This window comes from Pongo pygmaeus, chromosome 3, assembly GCF_028885625.2.
Source record: "Pongo pygmaeus isolate AG05252 chromosome 3, NHGRI_mPonPyg2-v2.0_pri, whole genome shotgun sequence".
NCBI classification, from domain to species: Eukaryota; Metazoa; Chordata; class Mammalia; order Primates; family Hominidae; genus Pongo; species Pongo pygmaeus.
Genome location: NC_072376.2, coordinates 94,657,501 through 94,685,308, shown reverse-complemented (window position 1 = coordinate 94,685,308; position 27,808 = coordinate 94,657,501). Strand labels below are relative to the sequence as shown.

The window sequence follows — 27,808 nt, the reverse complement described above, 5'->3', positions numbered from 1 at the left end:
CTTTCCATCTCAAGAATCTGCAGTGTCCCTCTTGCCATGTAAAGAAATATATTCACAGACTTTACAGATTTGGACGTGGACATCTTTGGGGGCCATTACTCTGTCTACTAGAGTAGAGGAAGAATGTTCACAATGAAGGCTTGGCAGAATTTTGAGGTTTAAGGTCATCTGGTTCATTGGAATTTGTTCAAACTCTAATTTCCAAAGTTTCACTGTTTCCTGATCAATATCTTAACTTTAGCCTAAGAGATCATGCAAGTTAATTCCATTTGCTTTATAATTCAGCCATCTTTATGGTCAGAATTTGGGTTCAATTTTCAAAAATCTTGACCATGTAGCTACATGAGGCAAGATTTTCTTTCTTTTTTTTTTTGAGAGTGTCTTGCTCTGTAGCCCAGGCTGGAGTGCAGTGGTGAGAACTCAGCTCACTGCAACCTCCACCTCCTGGGTTCAAGTGGTTCTCCTGCCTCAGCCTCCTGAGGCACACTACAGGTGTGCGCCACCACGCCCAGCTAAATTTTGTACTTTTAGTAGAGACGGGGTTTCACCATGTTGGTCAAGGATGGTCTCAATCTCTTGACCTCATGATCTGCCCACTTGGCCTCCCAAAGTGCTGGGATTAGAGGCATCAGCCACCATGCCTGGCCAAGATTTTTTTTCCCAGGCAGATAAGAAACATTCTGGTTCCTTGTCCAGGCCTTGAAGTAGGAATTTAAAGCCTTGAGCTTATGTTTTTCTTTTTCTAAGTTCTCCAGTGTACTCTGAAATAGTCAACCCACTCCACAATCCTTGTACCCTTTATTTCCATTATATAATCCTATTGCAGCAACTTCTTGGTCATCCAAGGTAGTAACTATTTTGCCACTGTATGCCATGGACCACCAATGCCATTATCACTGGCAATGAGGTCGTTAAAATCTTTAAATCCAATGGGATCAGAAAATTTTTATCCTTAAAGTGTAGCTTCCTGGAAACTACTTATCTTACTAATAACTGGGTATAGTGAGAAAACAAAGTCACTGCAAGTATTTTGGAATAAAGAGATTTAATGTAGGAATTGAGGATTAGATGGATATAGGAGAAGCTGGAGGAGTGAAGTTCTGGAGCTGCAGCTGAAGGATTGTAGAACATTCACTAATGACTTTGGCTTGAAGCATTGGAGTCGATGAAAAAGCTGAGCTCATGGAGAAACATAAGAAACCAGAGATTGTGGAGGAGGCTGAGTAGCTGCCATTTATGGCCACCTTGGCCTCAAAGCAGGCACTTGCATGGAAGTCTGGGAAGCTGTCGTGATTGGCTGACACAACTGCAAAGTGGGAGCTGGCGGAGAAATTGAGAAATTGAAAACGGCCACAACTTACTGGGAGAAGTGGGTGATGCTTCCACATCCTGAGAACAAAAGCTTCCTCGCTTTGCCTTCTTATTCTATTGTGAATACTTGTTATGGGCTGAATGTATCTCCCCAGAGGTCATGTTGAAATCCTAACCCCTAAGGTAATGGTACTAGGAAATGGGGCCTTTGATAGGTGATTAGATTATGAAGGCAGAACCCTCATGAATGGGATTAGTGCCCTTATAAAAGAGATCCCAGAGATCTGCGTTATCAATTCCACATGCGAGGACCCCTGATAAGGTGCCATCTATGAATCAGAAAATGAGCCCTCACCAGACACAGAATCTACCAATACCTTGATCTTGGACTTTCCAGTCTCCAGAAGTGTGGGAAATAAATTTCTGTTGTTTATAAGCTACCCAGTCTGTGTCATTTTGTCACAGCAGGCAAAAGGAACTAAAACAGCACCTCTCACTGGCACATCCTAACTTGGGATCATAACGGGAAGGGGATTCTAGGAAATGTTCCTGGTTTTTCCTCTTCAAGGCAGACATATTACAAGTGGGCGGTATAATGCAAAGTTGACAACCAACAAATCAGTTAGGATACCTTTGATTTAGAGAAATAAACTGGCCAGTCAAACTAGCTTAAATGATAAAGGGAATTTACTGAATCATGTGACTAAGTCTAGAGGCAGAGATACCTGTAGGGAGAAGTCGATCTGGTAGTTCAAAAAATGTGACCATGACCTGGTATCCTGTTTACCACGTCTTAGTAACTCTTCCTTGCTGTTTGATTCCTGTCTTCAGAGGGATCTTTCTGTTGTGAAACGGCTGCCAGTAGTTGGTTCCCTTAGCTACATGCTCTGTTTATGACCAATAGGAGAGTATTTTTTCACTCAAATATCAAAAGGAGGCTAGGCGTGGTGGCTCACACCTGTAATCCCAGCACTTTGGGAAGCCAAGACCAGCAGATCACTAGGTCAGGAGTTTGAGACCAGCCTGGCCAACATGGTGGAACCCTGTCTCTATTAAAAATACAAAAATTAAGCCGGGCGCAGTGGCTCATGCCTGTAATCCCAGCACTTTGGGAGGCCGAGGCGGGCAGATTACAAGGTCAGGAGATCGAGACCATCCTGGCTAACACGGTGAAACCCCGTCTCTACTAAAAATACAAAAAATTAGCTGGGTGCGGTGGCGGGCGCCTGTAGTCCCAGCTACTCGGGAGGCTGAGGCAGGAGAATGGCATGAACCTGGGAGGCGGAACTTGCAGTGAGCCGAGATCGCGCCACTGCACTCCAGCCTGGGTGACAAAGCGAGACTCCGTCTCAAAAAAAAAAAAAAAAAAAAAAAGAAAAAGAAAAAAAAAAACAAAAATTAGCCAGGCGTGGTGGTGGGCACCTGTAATCCCAACTACTCAGGAAGCTGAGGCAGGAGAATCACTTGAACCCGGGAGGTGGAGGTTGCAGTGATCTGAGATTGGGCCACAGCACTCCAGCCTGGGTGACAGAGCGAGACTCCATCTCAAAATAAAAATAAAATAGAAAAAATAAAAGGGGGCTGGGCACAGTGGTTCACATCTGTAACCCCAGCACTTTGGGAGGCCAAGGTGGGTGGATCACTTAAGGCCAGGCATTAGAGACCAGCCTGACCAACATGGCAAAACTCTGCCTCTACTAAAAATACAAAAATTAGCCAGGTGTGGTGGTCCACATCTGTAATTCCAGCTACTCAGGAGGCTTTGGCATGAGAATCGCTTGAACCCAGGAGGCGGAGGTTGCAGTGAGCTGAAATTGCACCACTGCACTCCATCCTGGGTGAGAAAGCAAGACTCTTTCTCCAAAAAAAAAAAAAAAAAAAAAAAAAATCAAAGGGAAGTTCTTCAAATGTGACTGGCTGACTTAGGGGCTGTGCCTGGCCAGAAACAATGCTACCAGTGGTGATGAGTTCATTCTGATGAGCTGGCTTGCTGTTCTGTATTCCCTCCTCTGGCTCCACTTGTTTCTCCTATGCTATTTATTACTAAGAGAAGGAAAAATTGATGTTGGGGAGCCCCAAGTAGCAAATGTCTACTACAGTAGCCAAAACATCAAGGATATAAATTAAACAGAAAAACCTCTCCTCGAGAGGTACTGTCTAATTATGTGTTACTATTTTTGAAGTGTGACTTTTAAGCAATTGTACTGAGTCTGAGAGCCTGAGAACTCTCAGCCCTGGCATGAGAAAGTGATTATTCTGAGGCAGCTCTTATGGAGTAAGGAAATATCAAATAACTGAGAGCCACTGCAACAAACAAAAAGGCCCCAAAGAGCCACAGGACAGAGACACTTTCCTAAAAGTTTTCTTAGGTTTTCAATACTTCTACATTGAACTTTAATCTGAAAACCCTGACTCTTCTGTATTCTCTTTCAATAATTATTCTCTTGAACTGCAACTCCTGCAAACTAAGTGGGACAATTATAAACTTAGCAGCTAAAAGAACCTTAAAAGTGGCTGGATAGGCCAGGTGCCTTTTTCCAGGCCTGCCCCTGGACCAGTCAGCATGCACTTCCTCCTGCCCATGGACCAGTCAGCATGCACTTACTCCATGCTGAGCCCATAAAAACCCTGAACTCAGCTATACTCAGACTCTGGTCAGGACTGCCTCCCTGAGGATAGGAGATACCCACTTCAGGTCTCCTCTCCACTGAGAGCTGTTTGATCTCCCAATAAAGCTCTTCTCCACCTTGCTCACTCTCCAGTTGCCCGCATAACCTCATTCTTCCTGCATGTGGGACAAGAACTTGGGACCTGCCAAATGGTGGTAGCAAAAGGAGCTGTGGCTGCGGGTGGGAGCTAAAGCGGCTGTAACACTTTTCTGGTTGGCTCACTGAGCTGCAGGCAGTGACATTCTCCCAGACTGTGGGAGTGAAGAGTGACAACCCTTCCAGGAGCCCAGATCTCAGGATTCCCCAAGCCAGAGCTGTAACCCTATAGCCTTCCTGTCTTCTGCTGGCACTGGGTGGCTGCCCCACACAATGGGAAGCAGTGGTGGGGCTGGGCCAGTCCAGGAGCCACAGGCTGGAGCAGGGTGGCAGCACTGAAAGAGCTGTTAACACAAATGGGCTGAAACATGCCCCCCAACTCCCCGCGCTGTGGGTGACAAGGAGAGAAGAGCTGTGGCCCTTCTGGGAGCCCAGACCTCAGGGTTTCGAGCTGGGGCTGTGACATGCTGTAACACCCTCTTTGGGGTTCTGCGGTTCCTGGTGTCTCTGAGCTTTCAGGTGCCACTATGTTCCCCTCGTCCAGATGCTGGTGCCTGCAGTGGAAGCCACCTGCAGTACGTGTTGTCCAGCTGCAGCCTCGCATGGAGTCAGTGCCTGTGCTGGTGCCTGGAGCTGCCCACCCTGCTGCAGCAGCCAGCGTGCTTGGCTGTACACAGTGGCCAGACTCCATGCTCACTCACTTACACACCCCTCGCTGCTCCGTGCATGGCTCACCCTTGGCAGGCATGAGATCAGGGCTGGTAGTGCAAGTGGAGTGCAGCCTGCCGGGCCACGTGGGCGGAACGGAACAAGCCCAGAGGGCATGGTAGCAGAGGCGCCACCAACCGCAGAGCTTTCCGGCTGGCAAAGAGACACCCAAAGGATCCTGTGACATTATGGACGAACGCTACCTGCAGTAGCTAATCAAAATCTCATTCCAGAACTTCAGAAAGGGGTAGAAAATGAAGGAAAAAATACTGCATTGGATGAAAACGCTAGTCTGAGTCTTTACTGGAAATATTACCAATATTAATTCAAGTCTTTCTTATTTAATTTTGAATGATCCCTTATTGTCACTAGAGCGTGATTTTTCTTTGCAGAAAAATATCCTTCTAGGAAAAATAAGCAAAGTCACATGACCACATGTAAATAACACCCTCTTGTAGATTTGTCTTCTCAGAAGAAATTAACCAAGAAAGGCTAAAAAAAATAGTCAATTCATGGCCTGGCGCGGTGGCTCACGCTTGTAATCCCAGCACTTTGGCAGGCCGAGGCAGGCAGATTACTTGAGCAGGAGTTCAAGACCAGGTTGGGCAACATGGTGAAACCCCACCTCTACAAAAAATACAAAAATTAGCCAGGTGTGGTGGTGCACATCTGTGGTCCCAACTACTTGGGGGGCTGAGGGTGGGAGGATCACTTGAGCCCAGGAGGTTAAGGCTGCAGTTAGTTGTGACTGTGCCACTGTACTCTAGCCTGGGCAACAGAGCGAGATCCTGTCTCAAAAAAAAAAAAGTCTTTTTATGATAGTGCCCTTTTAACTCATCTCCCTGATGTCCTCCCACAGTCCACCGTCCACACAGCATCCATTATCTTCCACTTAAAGTCACATCATGTTCTTCCTCTGCTCAAAACCCTTCCATGGTTTCTCATGACTTTGATAATAAAAGTAGAGTGCTAACCACAGTTTACAAGACCCTGAGTAAGCTCATTACTGGATACCTCTCAGGTATGATCTATTATACTTGCTTTCCTTCACTTTAGCCACACTGGACTCCATTTTTCATTGTAAGCACAAATCACGCTCCTGCCTCAGGTGTACCCTTTGCCTTGTAAAGTCTTCCCTAAGCTAAGTATATGGTTTTCTCTCTTACTTTCTTCAGGGCACTACTCAAAAAGTTATTTCCTTGAAGAGTTTTCTCTGATGGTCCTATAGCACATATCCTATGTGTAGCACTTTATTTTTTTCTTCCTATCACTTCCTAAAATTATATTACATATCTATTTGTCAGTCCTTTGTCTCTGCCACTAGAATGTCAGCTCCATGAGACCAGAGACCTTGCCTATTTTGATCACTGTTATATTTCCCAGTCCTAGAAATGCACATGTGCCATTAATGTGTTGCATGGTTGAATGTGAATAACTACCTAGAAATTACCCCAGTATTTATGTTCTACGAAGCATTTAGATGAATCAAGATATATTTTGGAGGTGGGAGGAGTTGGTGATTGATTGGATGTGGGGGGTGAGGGAGGGGGGATATCAAAGATGATTCCCTGGATTTTGGCAGGAATATATGGGTGGGTGGAGCTGTCATTTACTGAGAAGAGGAAGACCAAAGAAGCAGGTTTGTAAGGAAAGTAGAGTTCAGTTTTGGACATCTAAAGCTTGACATGCCTGTGAACATTCAAGGGGGGATGTCAAATAGGCAGTTTGATATGTAGGTCTGGAGTGAGAGGAGTGTATTTCCTTATTATTTCTTTTTTAAAGAGATGGGGGTCTCACTGTATTGCCCCAGGCTGGGCTTGAACTACTGGGTTCAAGGGAATCTCCTCTCTCAGCCTTCTGAGTAGCTGGGACTACAGGCGTGTGATCAGCTTTGTCTGAATTCTTTTTTGAGCTACGTTTTAAAAAACTGTATCTAAAAGCAAACTATTGACATCCTCATGAGTAAGCAGAACTGACTCTACAGTATTAGACTTTATTGCTGAAGTAAAACCCGACTTTTCAGAGTTGATAGGGCTTCTATTTTCTGAATAAAGTGAAGCTTCCTGATAACCAAGGGATATGAAAGAGAATGTTCACTGCATGGGCAATTGGTCACTTCACGTAAAGTCACAAACCAACTCTCCAACAAAATGCTTAAATCCCACTGATGGTGTTCTGCAAACACGTCCAGATAGGTTATAGGCTGTTTAACATGGTTGTAGAAGCAGCTCAAGTATGTGTACCTTGTATAAAAAAATGGGTTCTTCGGCTGTTTCTTCCACTCTGTTTATTCTAGGTTGCCAACTGGCATACATACCCTATTAGTACTTTAAAAATCTGAACATAAGGGAACCTCCTGCTGCGTTTGTAGACTGCACCTAGCAGATGAAAATTGTGACTTCCTTGGCTTAAGTGTATGCATCTTGTTCTAGGTAAAAGTGATTCCAGTTTAATTCTCAAATGGACTTCATTTTTGGCCTTTTACAAATACTCTAGTTTTTGCTGCAGAGAATAATTGCTTTACAAAGGCTAAATTCAATGACGATCTAGCATTTTAGTGTGTTATCTGAAACACACTGGGAATCTCCTAAAGCAATGGAATAGGTCATGTTCTGTACATTGACAGGGGATATTCCTTCCTTCTAGTGTTTGGGGCAAGTCCAATACAGCATCTCCAGCCACTTAAACAATTAAGTGTTACCTATGAATGTGTAACAAAAAGTTTCGTTTCATTCTCAAGAAATTTCAAACATCCATCACCAGGTCATTTGAAGAAGTGTTTTTTTTGTAGTTGTTGTTTTTGAGACAGGCTCTTGCTCTGTCGTCCAGGCTGGAGTGAAGTGGCATCACTGCTCACTGCAGCCTTGAATTTTGGATTCAAGCAACCTTCCCACCTCAGCCTCCTGAGTAGCTGAACCACAGGCTCACGCCACCACATCCAGCTAACTTTTCTTTTTTTGAGACATAGTTTCACTCTGTCACCCAGCTTAAGTGCAGTGGTGCAGTCTCTGCTCACTGCAACCTCTGCCTTGTGGGTTCATGCAATTTTCCTGCCTCAGCCTCCCCAGTACCCAGGATTACAGGTGTGCGCCACCACGCCCAGCTTATTTTTGTATCTTCAGTAGAGATGCGGTTTCCACATTGCCCGGGCTGGTCTCGAACTCCCAGCCTCAAGTGATCCACCCACCTCGGACTCTCAAAGTGTTGGGATTATAGGCGTAAGCCACCGCACCCGGCAACAGAAACAGGTTAAACACAATGCAAGGCGTCCCTGGGTGGGCAGGAACTGATTTTTAAAATTTTTTGTAGAGATAGGTTTTGCTATGTTGCCGGGGCCGGTCTCAAATTCCTGGCTCCGCCGGGCGCGGTGACTCACACCTGTAATCCCAGCACTTTGGGAGGCCGAGGTGGGTGGATCACGAGGTCAGGAGATCCGAGACCATCCTGACTAACACAGTGAAACCCCGTCTCTACTAAAAATACAAAAGAAATTAGCCGGGCGTGGTGGCAGGCGCCTGTAGTCCCAGCTACTCCGGAGACTGAGGCAGGAGCATGGCGTCAACCCGGGAGGCGGAGCTTGCAGTGAGCCGAGATCGCGCCATTGCACCTCCAGCCTGGGCAACAGAGTGAAACTCCGTTTCAAAAAAAGAAAAAAAATTCCTGGGCTCAAGCAATCATCCCTCCTTGGCCTACCAAAGTGTTGGGATTATAGGCATGAGCCACAGCACCTGGCCAAAAGTATTATTATTATTTTTTAATGCCAGAGATGAAATGAGATGGTGTGGAGAGGAGACTTTCAAGTCCCTGGAAGAACACCTAGTTTGCCTGAAAGCCCCTTAATCTAGCAAGTTGGACATACCTATTATTTTGTCATTCAATAATTCAACTGGCAATTACATAGTGTGGATATACTGCTGCTGTGTTTATGTGTGTGTGAGAGTGTTAGGGAGGGAGGGATACGTAGAAGACACTGTTTTCTAAGAACTCATGGTCTAGTAGAAAACAAGAATAACAGAGGTAAAGATAAAGGGCTGTGAAAAGGGATGATTAATTCTGCCTCAGGAAGCCTGGGAAGACTTCACATAAATAGTAACATTTGTTTGTTTTTGAGACAGGGTCTCACTCTGCCTTTCTCACTGCAGCCTCCACCTTCCAGGTTCAAGTGATCCTCCCACTTCAGTCTCAGGAGTAGCTGGAACAACAGGAACCACCATGCCAGGCTAATTTTCTGACTTTTTGTAGAGGCAAGGTCTCACTGTGTTGCCCAGGCTGATGGCCAACTCCTTGAGGAAAGCAATCCTCCTGACTTGGCCTCTCAAATTGCTGGATTACAGGCGTGAGCCACCACGCCTGCCAGAAGTTAAGTGAGTTCCAAGAATAATATTGCGTGGATGCAGGAGCACATACTGGATGTAGAGATCTTGGCCATAATATCAAGGGCTATCAGTGGTATGGACATCATACATCCTCATAAAGCATGTAAAGGTGTTAGCTTTAAAATCATTCCTAGGTTGTATGGAATTTTTGACATAAATTCTAAGAATTCCAGAAGCTCCTAAGCTACATGAGAAATCAAAATGAACCTTTTGGAAAAGTCACTATTACCAAAAGGTGGGTATGTCTAATGATATCTTAAGATCAAAATAAACGACAATTACCCTCACTTGAAGCCAGAAAAGATTAAACAGACTTCCCTTCAGTCAATCATCTTAGTTGTTTCTAACCCGGAATACATGGTTTGAGCACCATACCCACTTTATCCTTTGCTAATATTCTGGCAGGTGGAGACAAATGTGGAGTCACTACCACTTTAAGGTAAACATTCTTGGTATTACCTTTATGTGACTTGATTATTACAGGAGTTTGGTAAGATTATATTTTTAGGACGTTTTCAGAATTTGACCTGTATTCTTTTTAATTATTCTGTAATGTAAATTCTACTAACTTGATTAATAAAACTTATTTATAATCTTCCTTTGAGATTTTTGGATAGTGTCCAATTAATACAAATTCGTTTAACTACAGTGGGAAATACTTAAACTTTTTTTTTTTTTTTTGAGACGGAGTCTCGCTCTGTCGCCCAGGCTGGAGTGCAAGTGGCATGATCTCGACTCCCTGCAATCTCCACCTCCCGGGTTCAAGCGATTCTCCTGCCTCAGCCTCCTGAGTACCTGTGATTACAAGTACCGGCCACCACGCCCGGCTAATTTTTGTATTTTTAGTAGACACGGGGGTTTCACCATGTTGGTCAGGCTTGTCTCGAACTCCTGACCTCGTGATCCGCCCGCTTCGGCCTCCCAAAGTGCTGGGATTACAGGCGTGAGCCACCGCGCCCGGCCCAAATACTTAAACTCTTAAGGTTTTTGCTGGATTCTGCAAACTCGTCTTTGTTTCCCCCGTGCCCGAACACTTTAATTAAACAGGCAAATAATTATTTGTTGACTACAGAAGTACCTAGAAGCTTCATTTTCTTCTAAGGATACTGCCGGAAGCAGCAAATCCCAAAGCCCGAATAATCCAGTCTCCAGCAGAGGCATCGGGAGTTTTTAACAGGTGTATAAAAAGTAATTTTATACACCTTAATGAAACGCCTAACGGTGTTACAAAAAAAGAAAAAAAACCACACACACACAACAAAAAACCCAAACCCGAACTCATAAACCTCGTAAAGATGACTCACAACATTTATATGTTCTATGTACAAGGGCTAAAGAACATTAAGCGAACCCTTGATTTAACACACTTTCCAATTATTAGTAACGTAAAGGAATCATGGTACGTTTTAGGATCTTTAAACAACAAAAGCAAAGCAAAAACAATGTTTTCCTTAAGATATGCAAGTTACCTGCTTCTTCGACCAAAAAAAAAAAAAATTTTCAGGAGAAAAGCAGGCAAACAAAAATCTTACTTGGAAAGCCAAATCTTAAAAAGCCCTATCGGCCCAGCGGCGATAGACGAAAACCTCAATGTCACCCGGTCCCGGGCGGCGACGGCAGGGAGAGTAGCTGCGGCAATCAGCGCGCGCGCGGTCCGCTGCGGCGCCTGGCGCTCCGCGGAAGTCCGGGTGAACAGAGCCAGGGGAACAGGGTTGACATCTCAGGGCTAATTCCCTTCTTCGGTGCGTACATCCAGGCTTAAGCCGCCGCACAGTGTGAGCCTCCCCTCCCCCACCCGAACGCCGCAGCTGCACGGGGCACCACAGGCTTCGCAGAGGTGCAGCCACACCCCGGCCTGACGCTGCTGCTCCCGCCGCTACTGGAGTGGTGGGGAGGGGCGAGTGGACTCCAGGAATCCTCGGAAGGGCGGGGGCGGAGGCAGGGGGCCCCTCTAGCCGCTACTTCGAAACAGCACTCCTTGTTCTCGATGGTCCCCGCGCGACTGTCTTAGCTCACGACACTTCCGGTTCCTTTTAAAGGCCCCCAAGGCTGTGCAACGCGGAGCGTGAGAGGAAGGTATAAAGGGGAGCAAGAGGGCGGGACCGACGAGGAAAGGGAAAAAAAAAACTAGGGGGAGAGGGGTGGGGGGACGCGCGAAGGGCGCGCTCTCGCGTCACGTGACCGGGACGCGCCGTTCTTCCGTCGGCCATTTTAGGTGGTCCGCGGCGGCGCCATTAAAGCGAGGAGGAGGCAAGAGCGGCCGCCGCTGGTGCTTATTCTTTTTTAGTGCAGCGGGAGAGAGCGGGAGTGTGCGCCGCGCGAGAGTGGGAGGCGAAGGGGGCAGGCCAGGGAGAGGCGCAGGAGCCTTTGCAGCCACGCGCGCGCCTTCCCTGTCTTGTGTGCTTCGCGAGGTAGAGCGGGCGCGCGGCAGCGGCGGGGATTACTTTGCTGCTAGTTTCGGTTCGCGGCAGCGGCGGGTGTAGTCTCGGCGGCAGCGGCGGAGACACTAGCACTATGTCGGAGGAGCAGTTCGGCGGGGACGGGGCGGCGGCGGCGGCAACGGCGGCGGTAGGCGGCTCGGCGGGCGAGCAGGAGGGAGCCATGGTGGCGGCGACACAGGGGGCAGCGGCGGCGGCGGGAAGTGGAGCCGGGACCGGGGGCGGAACCGCGTCTGGAGGCACCGAAGGGGGCAGCGCCGAGTCGGAGGGGGCGAAGATTGACGCCAGTAAGAACGAGGAGGATGAAGGGTGAGTAAGGGGCATCCCAGGATAGTCAGGCCCAACTAGTCCCCCTCCCCCTCCTTATTCCCCCGCCATTAGGCCTGGTTCCCGCTCTCAGCCCGTTCTCCGGGCCCCCATGCAGCCTCCTTGCACTGGTCTCCCCTTTTCTATGATGGGTTCCCCGGACCTTCATTTCCTTCTTCCTTTGCCTGCTTATCGCCCCCCTCCCCCATCACACACGTTTCCACCTTTAGCCGTCACCATGCTGCTCCTCGGCCCGCCCTCCTTTCCTCCCTCGCCATGGGTCTCCTCCCACCGACTTAGCCGCCAGGATTTTTTCCCGCCTGTCGTGGGGTACCTTTTTTCTTTCCATGCTGTCCCCTCTTTTTCCCTTTTCCTAAAGTCTTGGGGATAAAAACGCAGACAGACACAAACAGCTTCCCTGTTTGTGTTACTAAGGTTTATTTGGTGCTTCTCCACCATCCTGAAACGATGCGATTGTTTATAAGCACATGTTTTGGGGAACGCGTAGGCTGTCCACCTCTGCCTCTCCCTTGTCGGCCTCAGGCCGAATGTTTTCTTGGGATTTTGAATAAGTTTCGCCTAAGGACTTACTCATTTTCTCCATCATACGCTATCGCACAATGGCATACTCCTACAGGCCCTGCATTTTGACAGGCAGACCAAATTGGGTCTGGTGAAATGCTCCGACTTTCTTGTTGATACATAGGTTTTGCTCCGCGGGCTCTGGTTAAGTTCCTAGTCGATGGGGCCTGCACTTGACTGGAGCTGTTCCTATCTCCGGCCTAGTACCTACCCTTCCCCCACCCCACTGAGTTATTCTAACCGCGCACCCTTTTCGCGCCCTCAGCTATTGGGTTCCCCAACTATTAGTACAGATTGTACGTTACTTTTTATATGCAACCTAATTTTTTACAACTCCCAGCCCCCTTTTTTTCCCGGTGCCCAGGATCCTGTTTTGGTGTCTTGATTTCTGTTTCCCGCCCACTAAGGGAGGCCTGTAGTCCTCTTAAGAGAAACAAATCCTGTAATGTGCTGTGGGATACTTTTTTTTTCTTTTTGGTGCAAATTTCTTAGTATTAACTTGCTTCCTCCAATTGAAATAACAGTTGTATATACTACCTAAATCTGCATTTAGTGTATTAAAATGCAGCATTTGGGATTGGGAACATAATACGGGAGTTAGCAGGAGGGACTAAATCGGGGTTCTTCGTTGAGTTTTCTTAGCTCCGATTACTGAGCGATGATCGTGGGTTCACGCTTCCATTCCTTTTTGTAATGGGGAGGGGTGTGTGTGTGTCTGAATTTTTTTTTTAACTGTAAAGAGAAAGGTGTTGGTGGATATAACAAGATGTCGCTTTAATCCAGTATTAGAAAACATGATTTCCTTTACTGAGAAAGAGCCTAGGATTTGGAGGGAAAGTTGGGAGGGGAGAAGCACTTTGGAATATAGGGTTTATTAAGCCCAGCCTAGGCAGATTCTTGTCAGGCTGTTTGATGATAGTGCTGGTTTTGGGGGAGTGGTGGTGGGAAGGGAAACAAACTTTTAAAAATTAAACAGAACCAACTCGAATTGTATATAGCTTATTCGAGAAAGGAAGATGTTAGATATTTGGAAACTTAAAACCTTTAACATTTTGGTTTTCGTTTGCTGAATTCTGTTCTTTGGACAGAGGCACCAAAATGATTAATTGTATAACTTCCTGTTTGGGGCAGGCTTTCTGTTAGCCCTGATAATTCAAATCGCAAAGCAGCTGACTTTATAGTTACCTACTGTTGAAGTGTAAATGAATTAAAGTTTTTAACCCTAACAGTGTCAAAAACTAAAACTAGAATTTTGATTGGTTGCTGTACCGGTTGTTAATTCCCTAGCCATTCAAACTCCTCCCCACGACACTCTGAAGCAGCGACGGCACAGCGGGAAGAATGGTAAAACTTTTAAATTTTATTTCTGTATTATAAAGGTTTCAGTAGTCATAATATGCAGAGGCTGTGTATTGGTTAGTTTGCCCATTGATCCCCAGGAAATTCTAGACCATAGTACATACAGTAGGTTTGTACCTGGGATATATACCTTTTTTAGGCATCATGTGTAATCTTTGGGCAAAATTGATGCCGTTACATGGTATTTGGTCTGTGGTAATGCATGTAGTTGCAGTTTGGCAATTTAAGCTAAACAATTAACGATATTTTTATATCGAGCAAGAAAAAATATTACCGTAATCTTCACATTTGATTTATTTTAAGATGAAAAATATTTTTGTTGGAATTCTAAGTTTAATGGCTAAATATGAAGACTCCTTGATATAAAATATTGTGTTTAAAATATCATGCATGTTATACTGAAATATTCTGGAGATGTCTGAAGCAGTTCTTTAAGCAGCACTGTGTATTATGGAAAAATGTTTGTCTTTTACCTACCATATTTGTAAATAGACCTTTAATAAGAATTGTGTGTGTGTGTGTGTGTGTGTATATATATATATATACTATTCAAAGGTGGGCTAATGTGGCTTTCCACTACAGCTCTTACCAGATTTTTTATTTTCAGTGTGATTTGGCTGGAATATTAATAACAGTTGGTTGACATGTATTCACAATTGCATGACTTCTCTTTGGAGGCTGGTAGGTTGAGTATTGTTCTTTTTATCCATCCTTTCCCCTCCCCTAAATGTCAGTCTTTCTGCCTTTAGGATTATATTTGAATTTTCAGGGGTTTATACACCACCACTGGAGAGTAGAAGGCCACTAACTTGCAGGCAGTTAACTTATATCTTTACAAGCTATATTCTATTTTAAGAGTCCATTTAGAGTAACATTTAAAGATTTGCTTATTACTGTATTCTCATCCACTGAAATCAGTCCAGCTTTACGTTGGAGAAAAAGCAGACGGGAAACAGGCAAGGGGGAAAGCAAAAAAGAGGGAAAAAAAGACTGGGGTCACAGTTTCGATGAATGTTATTCCCTGTATTTGGTGAGTGGTGGGCACTAGCAGCTCAATTTCACTGCTAGCTAATAGTGGCAAATTAAGATTAAACTATAAACTAACTATTTGACATTACTCCATTGTGTATTTTGAATCTCATGTAATTGTTTCCAGTAATTTGAAATGACCATAAACTTAAATTTGAAGGTCCGTGTTTTGACTCTTTGAAGTAATTACACTTGACCTGCTACCTAAAACGATGTAATATTACAGCTTTTTTGAATAATCTCAGGAAAAATGGAGAAATGTTTATATTCATAGTTAATAAACATTTAGATAGTGACCAACTGTCATTTACTGAAAATAAAATTTTACCCAGGTTTATTTTATTTTATTTTATTTTTGAGACGGAGTTTCGCTCTTGTTGCCCAGGCTGGAGTGCAATGGTGTGATCTCGGCTCACCGCAACCTCCACCTCCCAGGTTCAAGCAGTTCTCCTGCCTCAGCCTCCCAAGTAGTTGGGATTACAGGCATATTCCACCACGCCCAGCTAATTTTGTATTTTTAATAGAGACGGGGTTTCTTCATGTTGGTCAGGCTGGTCTCGAACTCCTGACCTCAGGTGATCCGCCCGTCTCGACCTCCCCAACTGCTGTAATTACAGGCGTGAGCCACCGCGCCTGGCCTACCCAGGTTGATTTTAAAATTACACTTAAAAATAATGTTCTCATTTTTAAGGGGTCTAATATTTGACTTTTCTTAACTTTCCAATTATGCAGCCCTATCCTGTTCCAGACGTTAAGGCATTCTTTTTGAATGAAAAACTTTCAGACTTTTTTTTTTTTGGTGTCTGCACTTCCCACCGTATCTGTCCCTTCCTCTTTCTCCCATTTTGAGAAATATTATAAGGGCAACAGTTTTATAGTCTCAATATTGAGGGTAAGACTGGTTAATAGATACAATATCCAAATTGAATTTATTAAACACAGTTCTGTGTGCATTTCCTTCTACAAATCTGAGAATAAAGTGATTACAGTTTCATCCTAAAATACTTTAAAAATCAGTTGGTTTTAGAAATAGGTTTTTTTCCTTTTGCATGTAAGAATGGACAGCTATTTTTAGGAAGGCATGCCTGTTACATCTCTAGTGGATGTTTCTACAGTTTACTATGGGACTTTAGAATAAGTAATTATTTCCATAGTATGCCCTCCTGAGTTAAAACTTATCACTCTTTCCAACATTAACATCCGTAGTTTTTACTTATAAGCATTGGAATTTCTCATTTTACTTTGTGGTGTGGACCCATTCTGTTCTCTGCAGTGCTGCAGTTCATTTGGGGTAGGTACTTTAAAATTACTTAGTGTCTGGCAAAGTATACATGCCATGTAGCAAGCTCTCTTGAGGGCAGAGTTTTTAAAATTTAAAAATCAATGGAAACTACAATGTTGTGTTAACTTTGAGATAGTTTTGCAAGGTAGGTACATAGACTTTCCTGCATTGGATTGGGTAGGAAGCAAAAAAGTCCCCCCATTCACTTAGCCAAAGTCCAGCAATACTTCTTTAATAACAGGACAGTAGATCTGGTCCTGTTAACGGTTAGTATATAATGAGCCCAAGTGTGATTCTTCCCATTTGGGAATTTTGTGAATCCTGCTGTAGGTTGTCGCCTGTCTAATTATGAAAGACTAGGCTCATGTTTTTGCTTTAAATGTTTGAGATTATGGTCTTATACCTTAGTGCTTCTGGGGCAATCTGAGCATTGTTTGCTTTGTAAAATAATTGCTTTTAGAGTAGTTTCTTGCCAAATTTACTGGCCTTTGTTTCAGTACAGTTGGGTTTACTGTATGTAGTAAAGTTGAGACCCTGAGTAGATTGGTCTCAGTGTTAGCATTCTTGGGAGCCTTTGACAAATTTCCCGAGTTAAAAATTCCAGAAATTGATGCCCCCAGATCTTTAGATGAACATTTAAGGGAAGAGTATTAAATGCTTTTCATTGTAAATTTTCATCTATTATGAAAGATACTAAAAATAATCTCGTTTTTTAAGTTTGGAATTGGGAGAATGTCATTGAAGTTTTTCCGTGCTTGTTTTTGAGATACACATACTTTGCCTTAAATTTGGGGTTTTTTCCCTTAAGCCATGTGACCCCTTCTACAAACTCAGTGTATGTTTTTAATATTTCCTGGGTACTCTGCCATCGTCCTAATACATAGTATTAGGGTAAGGCTGCCCTAATACGAGAACATTTTGAGTATACTATTGAGTATACATTTGAGTATACATATTGAGTATACTATTTTGGTGTATTTATGGCCAACATGAAGGATGTGATTAGTTTTAGCCTTCAAGTCATAATACATGCCATGCTTGAAAGCATTTAAAAAGGAATAGAGTAATAACTTTTTTTTTCCATTCCACTTGGAAGCTGTGTACCTCAAGTGTGTGCACATTTACAAATGGAGTGAAACATAACTTATATTAGTCCAAGCTTGATTTGACTTCAGTTCTGCTTCAACGTTTTAGTAGATAGGGCAGTGAACTGGATGCTGAAAGCGTGGGATTTCTTTCTGTTGCTTCACTTCCAACAGTGTGGTTTCAGGTAATACGACATGTTTGTTACTTGGTTTGCTGATCTATGTGTTGGAAACAGTGCTCACCACAGGAAGATTGACTACATAGCCTGCTTTCATAGCTTGTGTGTATTTATCCAGTGCCCTAATAGTTGATACTGCCAGTGATTTACTCCTGTGGAGTAAAGGTAAGCATGTTTTAGTTTCTGGAGTATTATATTGTACGTTGGAGCTAGGTATTTAAGAATATTTGGGGGTGGGGAGGGAAGACTCCAATTTACTGGTGGTGTTTGGCCAGTAATCAAGGTGACAGTTTAAGTATTGGATCTTGCACTGTAAACTCCTGCTTATCTAGACTTCAGACTACCACAGAGCCCACACAGCCAGGAAGTCTGTCTCCCCATTTAGTCTTATGAGTAAGATAGATGAAGCCATGAGAAAATATACTCAAAAAGCAACCAACAGACAATGTCATGGAATGAATCTCCTACAGATTTTTCCTTACACTTTTGAAAAGTAACATGATTTTAAAACATTGGAAAATTCATCAAGGTACAAATCATTTTCTGACTTTAGCGTTGATACCTAAATTGATTTCCAGTACACAATTTTATAGAATTGTGAATATGTAGTAATCTCAGTTAACCAGAACCTTAACCTTCAGGTTAAGGAAAATACTTATTCCTTAACCTCTAGGTAAATGGGAGTTTACCTTACAAAGCTGATTGAGAGCTTATTTAAAATGTAAACATACAAGATGTCATTGCTTCCTTGTAGTGAAGTGAAAAAAGGGAGATATTGGATTAAGCATTTAAAGTTAATTAAAGTAGTGGCTCGTGCCTGTAGTCACTGGCTACTCAGAAGTCTTGAGGTATGAGGATCATTTCATGCCAGGATTTCTAGACCAGCTAGGCAACATAATATGACCCCTGTGTCTTTAAAAAAAAAAGCTAGCGTGTTGGGGGGTGTGCTTGTAGTTGTAGTTCCATCTACTCAGGAGGCAGAGGCAGGAGAATGTGTTGAGCCCAGGAAGGAGCTCAGGGCTGCAGGAAGCTATGATGGAGCCACTGCATTTTGATAGTGAGACCTGATCTCTTAAAAAAAGGTGTTTTATTTTTAGGCCAGGTGTAGTGGCTCACACCTGTAATCTCAGCACTTTGGGAGGCCAAGATGGGTGGATCACCTAAGGTCAGGAATTGGAGACCAGTCTGGCCAACATGGCGAAACCCCATCTCTACTAAAAATACAAAAATTAGCCCAGTGTGGTTACACGCGCCTGTAGTCACTCAGGAGGCTGAGGCGGGAGAATCACTTGAACCCTGGAGGCGGAAGTTGCAGTGAGACAAGGTTGCACCACTGCATTCCAGCCTGGGCGACAGAGCAAGACTCCGTCTCAAAAAAAAAAAAAAAAGTTTATTTAAAAAACTGTCATGTTGACCGGGCGCCGTGGCTTATGCCTGTCATCCCAGCACTTTGGGAGGCCGAGGCAAGCGAATCACCTGAGGTCAGGAGTTCGAGACCAACCTGGCCAACATGGTGAAACCCTGTCTCTACTAAAAATACAGAAATTAGCCAGGCATGATGGTGGGCATCTGTAGTGCCATCTACTTGGGAGGCTGAGGCAGGAGAAGAGCTTGAACCCGGGAAGCAGAGGTTGCAGTGAGCCAAGATGGCGCCACCACACTCCAGCCTGGGCGACAAAGCGAGACTCCGTCCCCCTCGCAAAAAAACTCATGTTTCATTTATTAGATGTTTATTTTTTAAACTTTGCTTTTTAGTAGTCATTTAGTTAGGTTCATTCTAAAGTGTGAAGTAATGAGATTTAATACAGAGAAGTCTTTTTGAAAATGTTTGGTCCATTGTATATTAGTCTTGAATAAATGGAATTCTTTTTCACACTTATCTTGAAAATGTCATATGTAGAAAGCTGGGGGAGAGGAATACCTGTTCTTTAGTGATGGGGAAATAATACCAAAATTTATATTTTTATTGACTAAAGTGTTTTTTGGGGAAGATTTGTTATTGGCTAACCTTAATGTCTCATTAGTTTTAAATAGTTAAAAAAAGTGTGCTGGGTGCGGTGGCTCACGCTTGTAATATAGCATTTTGGGAGGCTGAGGTGGGCAGATTGAACCCAGGAGTTCCAGACCAGCCTGGGCAACATGATGAGACCCTGTCTCTACAAAAAAAAAAAAAAAAAAATTAGCCGGGCCTCGTGGTGTGCACCCGTAGTCTCAGCTACCCAGGAGCTTGAGATGGGAAGATTGCTTGAACCTGGGAGGCAAGAGGTTGAAGTGAGCCAGGATCACACCACTGCACCACCGCCTGGCAATAGAGCGAGACTCTGTCTCAAAAAAAGTGGTTTTCATGAATTATATACCAGATCAGATCTAAAAAGGCTGGTTAGTATTTGAACTCGATGAAGGCTTGTCAAGCTGTCTCCCAAGGTAGTTTTCATGCAACTTGTAAAATACCCTAATGTGTGATATTATCTAGCTGCATTGTAACCTCTTCCCTTCCCCTTAGGTAACTAGTGACTTTGTCATTTAGGATTTTAGAAGAATAATTATGATGGATAAAATACTGGAAAAATTCAGTTAAGGATTAATGGTGTGCTTGAGTAACATTACTTTAAAAGATGACAGTGATTGGTCATTTATGTTTTATACCTGAAATGTATATCAGGTTGACATTCTGTTGTATTTTTTAAACTGTCAGAACTTGTTATAAAGCCATGTATGTAAGATCATAAGTTGTTAGGAAGTGTTTAAAAGTTAAAGGATTGGCTGGGTGTGGTGGCTCATGCCTGTAATCCTAGCACTTTGGGAGGCTGATCGCTATGTCCAGGAGTTCCGAGACTAGCCTGGGTAACAGAGCAAGACCTTGTCTCTAAAAAAGTAAAAATAATATGAAGTTATAGAACACACAAAAAGAATACTATTCCAAAATTGGGAGTGAGTATAATGGCTAACTTTTTACCTTGAATAAGGTGTTTGACAATAAAGACTTGTTAGGGGAGATATCTTAGAATAAAATACTTAGTATTGACTGGGAATGTTAAAAACCTAGTGACCTAAATAGTCCAGAGAATAAGTTTATTGATGGGGAAAAGCTAGGATTACTAAATCGGAACATTTTCCACCAGCCAGGATTACTCCATGTATATTGCCTTTTATGTTTTAAATTATTCTTTACTAAAATTACTGGCATAAATGTAGGGTAGACCAAGTCATCAAGGTGATTTTGGAAGCTACATTTAAAGGGTCTTAGTTGAAATACCACCTAATTTTTAGTTTATATATTTTTTTACATGGACTATTTAAAAATTTCTGGGTTATTTCAAGTTGGCAGCATTGAAAATATTAGAATATGTTTATATAAAACTCATTGTGGCCTTTTCCTTTTAATGTTGGAAAGTTTATAAAGCCTATGCAGCTTTAAAAAATTAAGCCATTAAGTAAATAAAAAATTTGCTTTATTAAATTATGTTTAGATAATGCTTATAATGCTTTACCCCTTCAAAATAGTAACTTCTATCAATCATTTAGGATGTGTGTCAGACTATTCTGTGTCCTCTAAGTGTGTTAACTAGTTTAACCCTCTGCAAATATCTGAGGTATTCTCTTTTTACAGATGGGAAAACAATCTTGGACTTTAATATTTTTTCTTAATGTTACACAATTAGTAAGAGGCAGGGGGCCAGGTGGAGTGGTTCATGTTTGGAATTCCAGCACTTTGGGAGGCTGAGGTGGGCAGCTTGAGCCCAGGAGTTGAAGACTAGCCTGGGCGACAGTAAAACCTGATCTCTGCCAAAAAATGCAAAAATATTAGCCGGGTGTGGTGGTGGGCGCCTGTAGTCCGAGCTACTGTGAGGCTGAGGTGGGAGGACCAACTGAGCCCAGGAGGTCAAGGCTGCAGTGAGCTGTCACGGAGCCACTGCACTGCAGCCTGGGAGACAGAGTGAGACCCTGTGTTAAAAAAAGGCAGCGGTAGGGTTTAAACCCCAGCATTTTGTCTTTATTGCCTCTAAACTTAACTTGCGTTAAAAGATGATAAAATGTCCCACAAAGCAGCCTAAATTCCTGAATGATACTACATATCACTTGGATAGTCATCTATGCTGAGTTGTATAACTTTATGCTTGTCATTTAATTTTACAATTTGGTGTAAGCCAATGTGAAAGCAAGGAGACTTCTATTGAGTAGGTGTTTTAAATTGAATACCATATTCAGCCTTGGGGTGCTGAATATTTAGTTCACAGCTAGGATGAAGAGATTCAACTGTGTTAATAAAATACTGTAGATGAAGTCCTGCATTTAGCCGGGCATGGTGGCGCGCATCTGTAATCCCAGCTACTCAGGAGGCTGAGGCAGGAGAATTGCTTGAACCCGGGAGGTGGAGGTTGCAGTGAGCCTATATCATGCCATTGCACTCCAGCCCGGGCAACAGAGTGAGACTCTGTTTAAAAAGAAAAAAATGTATTTGTAAATGTATATATATACACACACATATATATATATATATAAAATCATTACCTTACGCCATCAGTTTGAGGGAGAGCATGTATGCCAACATTGTGGCCACCACGTGCCCATTTTTCCATAATTAAGATAAGCAGACTTTTCCCCACTGTACTATAGAGTTTGGGGCTGGGCACGGTAGCTTCCGCCTGTAATCCCAGCACTTTGGGAGGCTGGAGCGGGCGGATCACTTGAGGCCCAGGAGTTCAAGACCAGCCTGGCCAACGAGGGGAAACCCTGTCTCTACTAAAAATACAAAAATTAAGTCAGGCGTGGTGGTGCAGCCTGTAATCCCTCCCACGGAGGCCAAGGAATGAGAATCACTTGAACCTGGGAGGCAGAGGTTGCAGTGAGCTGAGATTGTGCCACTGCACTCCAGCTCGGGCAACAGAGTGAGACTGTCTCAAAAACCAACCAACCAACCGAAAACAGAAAAAGATGGAATGGAATTAATATGTTCCATTTAGTAAAGATGGAATAGAATTGGTCCAGTTTGTGTTCATTGTAGCATATTCACCTATTTGTTCAGCAGCCTTTTTTTTTTTTTTTTTTAAAGCCTAAGCATACCCTGAGAACAACAGCCTTTTTTGATTAGAACAGAAGAAAAAACCAGAGGGTTCTTGGGCTGCCAAAATATTAATACGTTTGTCTCAAAGACGAGCCACTTAGGTGCTTGGTTAGAGACTTCTACTTTACACAGAATTTGAAAAGTTTGACAGCTGGCTACTTACTCTGCAAAACGGAAGGGAGACTTTTTAGAACAGCAACTGGTGATCTGGCAAAAATGAAAAGTAGAACTTGTGAAGAAATGAGATGGACTTGGTGTATTAATAGCTAATTTTAGAAGACCCTGTGGATATTCTAAATTAGCATAATAATGATGTCTGAGCCATAGTGTTAAATTATGATTACTGTATTTGAAGTATAAGAAGGCAGAAAAATGTGATGCTGTTAGAAAAAAATCTCATTTCAAATGGTTGAAGGTTAAAAACAATTGGGGAAAGATTAGAGAGGGCAGGCAGTGCTTTAAGGGAGGTGGAATAATACCTGGCTCCTTATTCTCCAAAAGTGCTGGATAGCTGAAGTTTTTAATATTCTGGATAATTGATATTTGATTATTAGTTTAGGAGGGATAGCATCTTCAGTGAACCCTTGTAGCTCTAAGGTAGGCATATTAAACAACTACCATACTAAAGGTGGGGAGTACGTTTGGAGAGCACTTTGCTGGGCCAGCTGATGATATGCTTAGGTGATATTTAAGAAAATCTGCTTCTTGTCTGAAAAACATTTGGGGCTTCAGAGTAATAATACCACATACCTCATTCTTGGTGTTTTAATTTATTTCTTTGTAATTGTTTTCTGTTTCTTAATAATTTTAAAGTAAGGGTATTTTCCCAATATAAACATTGCTTTTTGGTTAAATAAAATCAAAACTAGTTCTGTCTCCATATCTGAATAGACCAGACAGAGAATTTTCTTGCCTTTCAGCAGCTTAAAAAATGTTTTTGTTAGAACTGTTGTGTTCAGGCTGAAATACTTTCAAAGTTTGTTAGTTATTATTGAGAAATTTCTGGAATAATCATGGAAAGGGTAATTTAATAGTTAAATCTCAACTTAATTGAAGTTATTTCTGTCATGGAACTTGTCATGGACATCTTAGCAAGAGGTCATTGCTTTATAGTCAGTTCTCTTTCTCATTAAAAATATAGTGTCCTCACCTTTACAGGGTGAATGTTGGTAAATAACTTCTGTCTGTGAAGGAAGTATTCTGGACCTGTAAGTTAAAAATAAGATGTTTATAGCAAATTATGTAAATAAAGGTTGTATATTAGAAGGTACACACTATTCAAATTAAAGAAAATGTATATTGAGAAAATAACTCAAATTTCTTCCATGGAATTGGCAAGAAGTAAACATTTCAAATATACAAAACATTATGGGTGTTTTTGTTCATTTGATTATAAAATGCCAAAGTTGTTTTATAAATGCTACTTCAAGCCTGGAAACTTTGAGGAAGTCCTGAACATTAAGCATATAAATGGCCCAGCTCTAGAATACATGTAAGTTGAAAAGCTAACCTGAAGTGGGAAGCGCAGTATATACCTAAGACTTACTCTGCACTGAAAGTTTGCTTTGTCACTAGAAGTAAAACAAGACTGTGGTAGGATAGTAAGATCAGTAACACCTCAGTTAATCAGGTATTTTGGAGGAAGTGAAGAAAGACCCTAATTCAAGGGACAATTAATTGGCCTTTTATTCCAAGAATGGGCCTTAGTGGCAGTATGTTAAAAGCCCACAAGATGGAGATGTTTCCTAATGAAAGGCCTTTAATTTCTTTATAGAGCTGAGTTAGTGTCACATCCCATTCCCCACCCATGACCCTTCCCCAGTTAAAAAGAAGAGAAAATGTTGAGCAAGTCTGATTTGATTCCCATGGTGACATTTTTAGCCGTTACATAACAAATTCTGACAGTTTACCCTTAAAATTAAAAACCTCCAGTCCTGTCTTTCTAAAGGGTAGGAAGAAGGTTAGGTATAGGATAGCTTTTTATTTATTTATTTTTGCACAAAGGGAGCATATGTAAAGCTGCCAGATCTGAACTTTCTGGTGTTTTGCTGTAAAGTTAGTAAGATTTCACCTTAAAATATTTTATTTTGAGTATATACCTTTGGTCTTAGAGTGTCTTGGTGGATTTCTGCTTACCACCCATCACTTTTTGCATTTTAAAGGCTTAAATACTTTATTGCTGGTTAACTGAGGTTCTACTGTAAACGAAATCATCTAAGTTAATTAGTGGATTGTACTTCAATGGATAATTTTCACTAAATTGTTTATATTGCACATTACTTTTGTCTTAAGGACTCAGCACATCAAAAAAATTGGCTCACAACTTAATTGTGAGATGTAGAATTTTCCATTTTATGTGCTAAGAGTTTTGTTAATGAGAGAACTGTTAAAATAGAAAAGGAGCTTCAGCATAGACACCAATGCTGGTTGCTGAGATCAGTGGGGAACTGCATAGCATTTTAACAAGTTTAATGAACATTTGGAAGAGAAATTTGAAGCTAAGATTCTGTTTTTTTTGCTGTTAACTTTTTAATCTAAGGAAAACTTTTATGTACAGTATTTTTACTTTGGGTATACGTTTATCTTTTAGCAAGTTGAAAGACTTAATGTGCTGCTTGCTCACTATTTTGTAATTATTTGGGAGCAGCAGTAATAAGCCAGCTTTTTGGAATAGGATGTTCCTGATGTGTGGTTATGTAGGAAGAATGATGTTTAATATACTGCCCAGTAAACTGGTGCAGTTTGGAAAAGGTGTGTTATTGATGTGGATAATATTTAAGGCAATTTTTTTTAAGCATTTTAATACTGCTTTTTGTCTTTACAGGAAAATGTTTATAGGAGGCCTTAGCTGGGACACTACAAAGAAAGATCTGAAGGACTACTTTTCCAAATTTGGTGAAGTTGTAGACTGCACTCTGAAGTTAGATCCTATCACAGGGCGATCAAGGGGTTTTGGCTTTGTGCTATTTAAAGAATCGGAGAGTGTAGATAAGGTAGTGTGTTACGTGTTCTGATCAGTTAATAATATAAAATATTAACATATGGATAGTTTGATACAATGAGTTTGCCTATTTGTGGTTCCCCCTTTTGATAATATAGGAAGGAAGAATAGTTCTTGCCCCAATACGTTTTATGAAGATAGAGGTAGGTTCAGGAATTATTTCCTGAATAATTTGTGTTCCAGGCTCTGCTAAATTTTGAAATTAACTTTAAAGATACTATAGACTTAAAGATGCCTAGTTAAAAGGATGTGTTTTAGCAGTTCACAGAAGTCCATATTTTGAAATTTTGTTAGGCAAGCAACTTTTAACTGAATCATTATTTTGATCCTGGGCTAAAGGGAAGTAGCAGTCATGTTTGTATATATTGCTAAAGGGAAGTAGGAGTCATGTTTGTATATATTGAAGTTAAAAGGTAATGGTTATCTAGTAATTGGTTAAATTTGTGTATGTCTTACCATTCTTACCTTTAGATTTAAACACTAGTATATGTTAGTTGATGTTACATCACCACCATGACTTGACAGTTTAATCTTGAGCAAGTCAACATATGCTTGGCATTATCTGTATTTGTAGTTATTTTTAAGTAAGTTAATATTCTCTGAACTTTAGTTAAGATATATATTTTTTAAATGAAAACTTCAATTTCCTTAGGTCATGGATCAAAAAGAACATAAATTGAATGGGAAGGTGATTGATCCTAAAAGGGCCAAAGCCATGAAAACAAAAGAGCCGGTTAAAAAAATTTTTGTTGGTGGCCTTTCTCCAGATACACCTGAAGAGAAAATAAGGGAGTACTTTGGTGGTTTTGGTGAGGTATGTTATAAATGTTTTGACCCAGTTTATGTCAAAATTAGTGTGAATGTGATTGTCCCATTATGGACTCAGAGTCACTTGGCTTTTCAAAGCTGTTAGGGTAGATTATGTGATTTGTTTTGGAATAAGGATATTGTAAATACTTTATTAGCAGGTCTTTGAAGGTTGGTTGATGTGTTTTTCCCATTGAGCACCTACTCTGTGCAAAGTATTGCTGGGGTAGAGCATACAAAGATGAAATAGACAAACATTCTTAAATACAGACAAGAGGAAGAAACCTAGATTAGAAGGAGACTTTTATTGAAAATAGGAAAGGAATTAAGAATAGGGTGTAGTGCCTTATCAATTGAAATGCATGTGTAAGTGCAAATTTAATGAGACTAATAATTATAGACTCATTAGTGAGGCTGGACACAATGGCTCATGCCTGTAGTAATCCCAGCACTTGGGAGGCCGAAGTGGGTGGATTACTGGAGACCAGGAGTTGAAGACCATCCTGGACAACATTGTGAGACCCTGTCTCAAAAGTAAAACAAACTTAGACTCATTAGTGAAATAGATAATAGAGGTTTCTTTTATGAATTAATGGAAGTTGAGAAATTTGTGGCCTTGGGCTCCAGATACATCCCGCAGACATTTATTGCTTGATTCAAACAATACGTGCTTTTTTAGTATTGAGGATTTGAGATATTGCCCACAAAACTCAGTATCTAGCTTTTTTTAAATATTTGCAAGAGCACGCAACATGGGAACTGACACTGCCCTCCCGTACGGCAGCATCTCTCAAACTGAGTAGTAGCTTCCATCTTGGTTTGGGCATATGCCCTCCAGTTTTTAGTAGTCCTCACCACCCTACTTCCTGTTTTCTCTCAAATACATTTTTATTCTGTTTTTCTTAAATTTGACTGTTTTCTTCTTGTTCTTTGTGGGCATTTTGAATTTGTGACCCTTGAGTTAGGTAATAAATGTCAGTGCGTAGTAAAGCTTATTTTTGTAAATAGTTGTGAAGACCTTGGATGGAATGGATGTTCTAATTTGAAGAATTCCTTAAAAGGATTAGAATAAATAGGGAGAAACAGGAGAATAGAACTTCAGTGCCAAATACATGTTTTCTTTGTGTATTTTCCCGCCTCTAAACTTTTGTTTCTTTTAAGGTCAATAAAATGCATGTTAGCATATTAAAATTTGTTTTTTAATACCAGGTGGAATCCATAGAGCTCCCCATGGACAACAAGACCAATAAGAGGCGTGGATTCTGCTTTATTACCTTTAAGGAAGAAGAACCAGTGAAGAAGATAATGGAAAAGAAATACCACAATGTTGGTCTTAGTAAAGTAAGTTAAGCATCCATTTACTTGTAGAGAAAACTAGCTGTTGTAAAGAGCTTAATCATTTATCTTTCTCTGTAAAGGCTTAAGTTCTTTGCATGCTTTAAAAACTTCTCATTGGTTGCCTATCATTGACCAACTTTTTGTGGGGAGCAGGATGGACACATTTGTTAGTGTTTT

The 27,808-nt window shown here is 41.8% G+C and overlaps 1 protein-coding gene across 7 annotated transcripts in view; it reads left to right on the top strand.

Moving 5' to 3' along the window:
* The first annotated feature begins 8,559 nt into the window (after positions 1 to 8,559).
* HNRNPD (heterogeneous nuclear ribonucleoprotein D) overlaps positions 8,560 to 27,808 on the top strand; it is a 23,061-nt gene continuing 3,812 nt past the window's right edge. For 5 of the 7 annotated variants that reach the window (XM_054484831.2, XM_054484826.2, XM_054484824.2 and 2 more), the window contains exons 1-5: positions 8,560 to 11,907; positions 13,774 to 13,830; positions 25,310 to 25,478; positions 26,139 to 26,300; positions 27,503 to 27,634. In XM_054484831.2, coding sequence (XP_054340806.1) covers positions 11,675 to 11,907; positions 13,774 to 13,830; positions 25,310 to 25,478; positions 26,139 to 26,300; positions 27,503 to 27,634 — 753 coding nt within the window. In that variant the 5' untranslated portion in view covers positions 8,560 to 11,674. The remainder of the gene's footprint in view (positions 11,908 to 13,773; positions 13,831 to 25,309; positions 25,479 to 26,138; positions 26,301 to 27,502; positions 27,635 to 27,808) is intronic. The other 2 variants (XM_063663801.1, XM_063663800.1) reach the window with 1 other exon arrangement.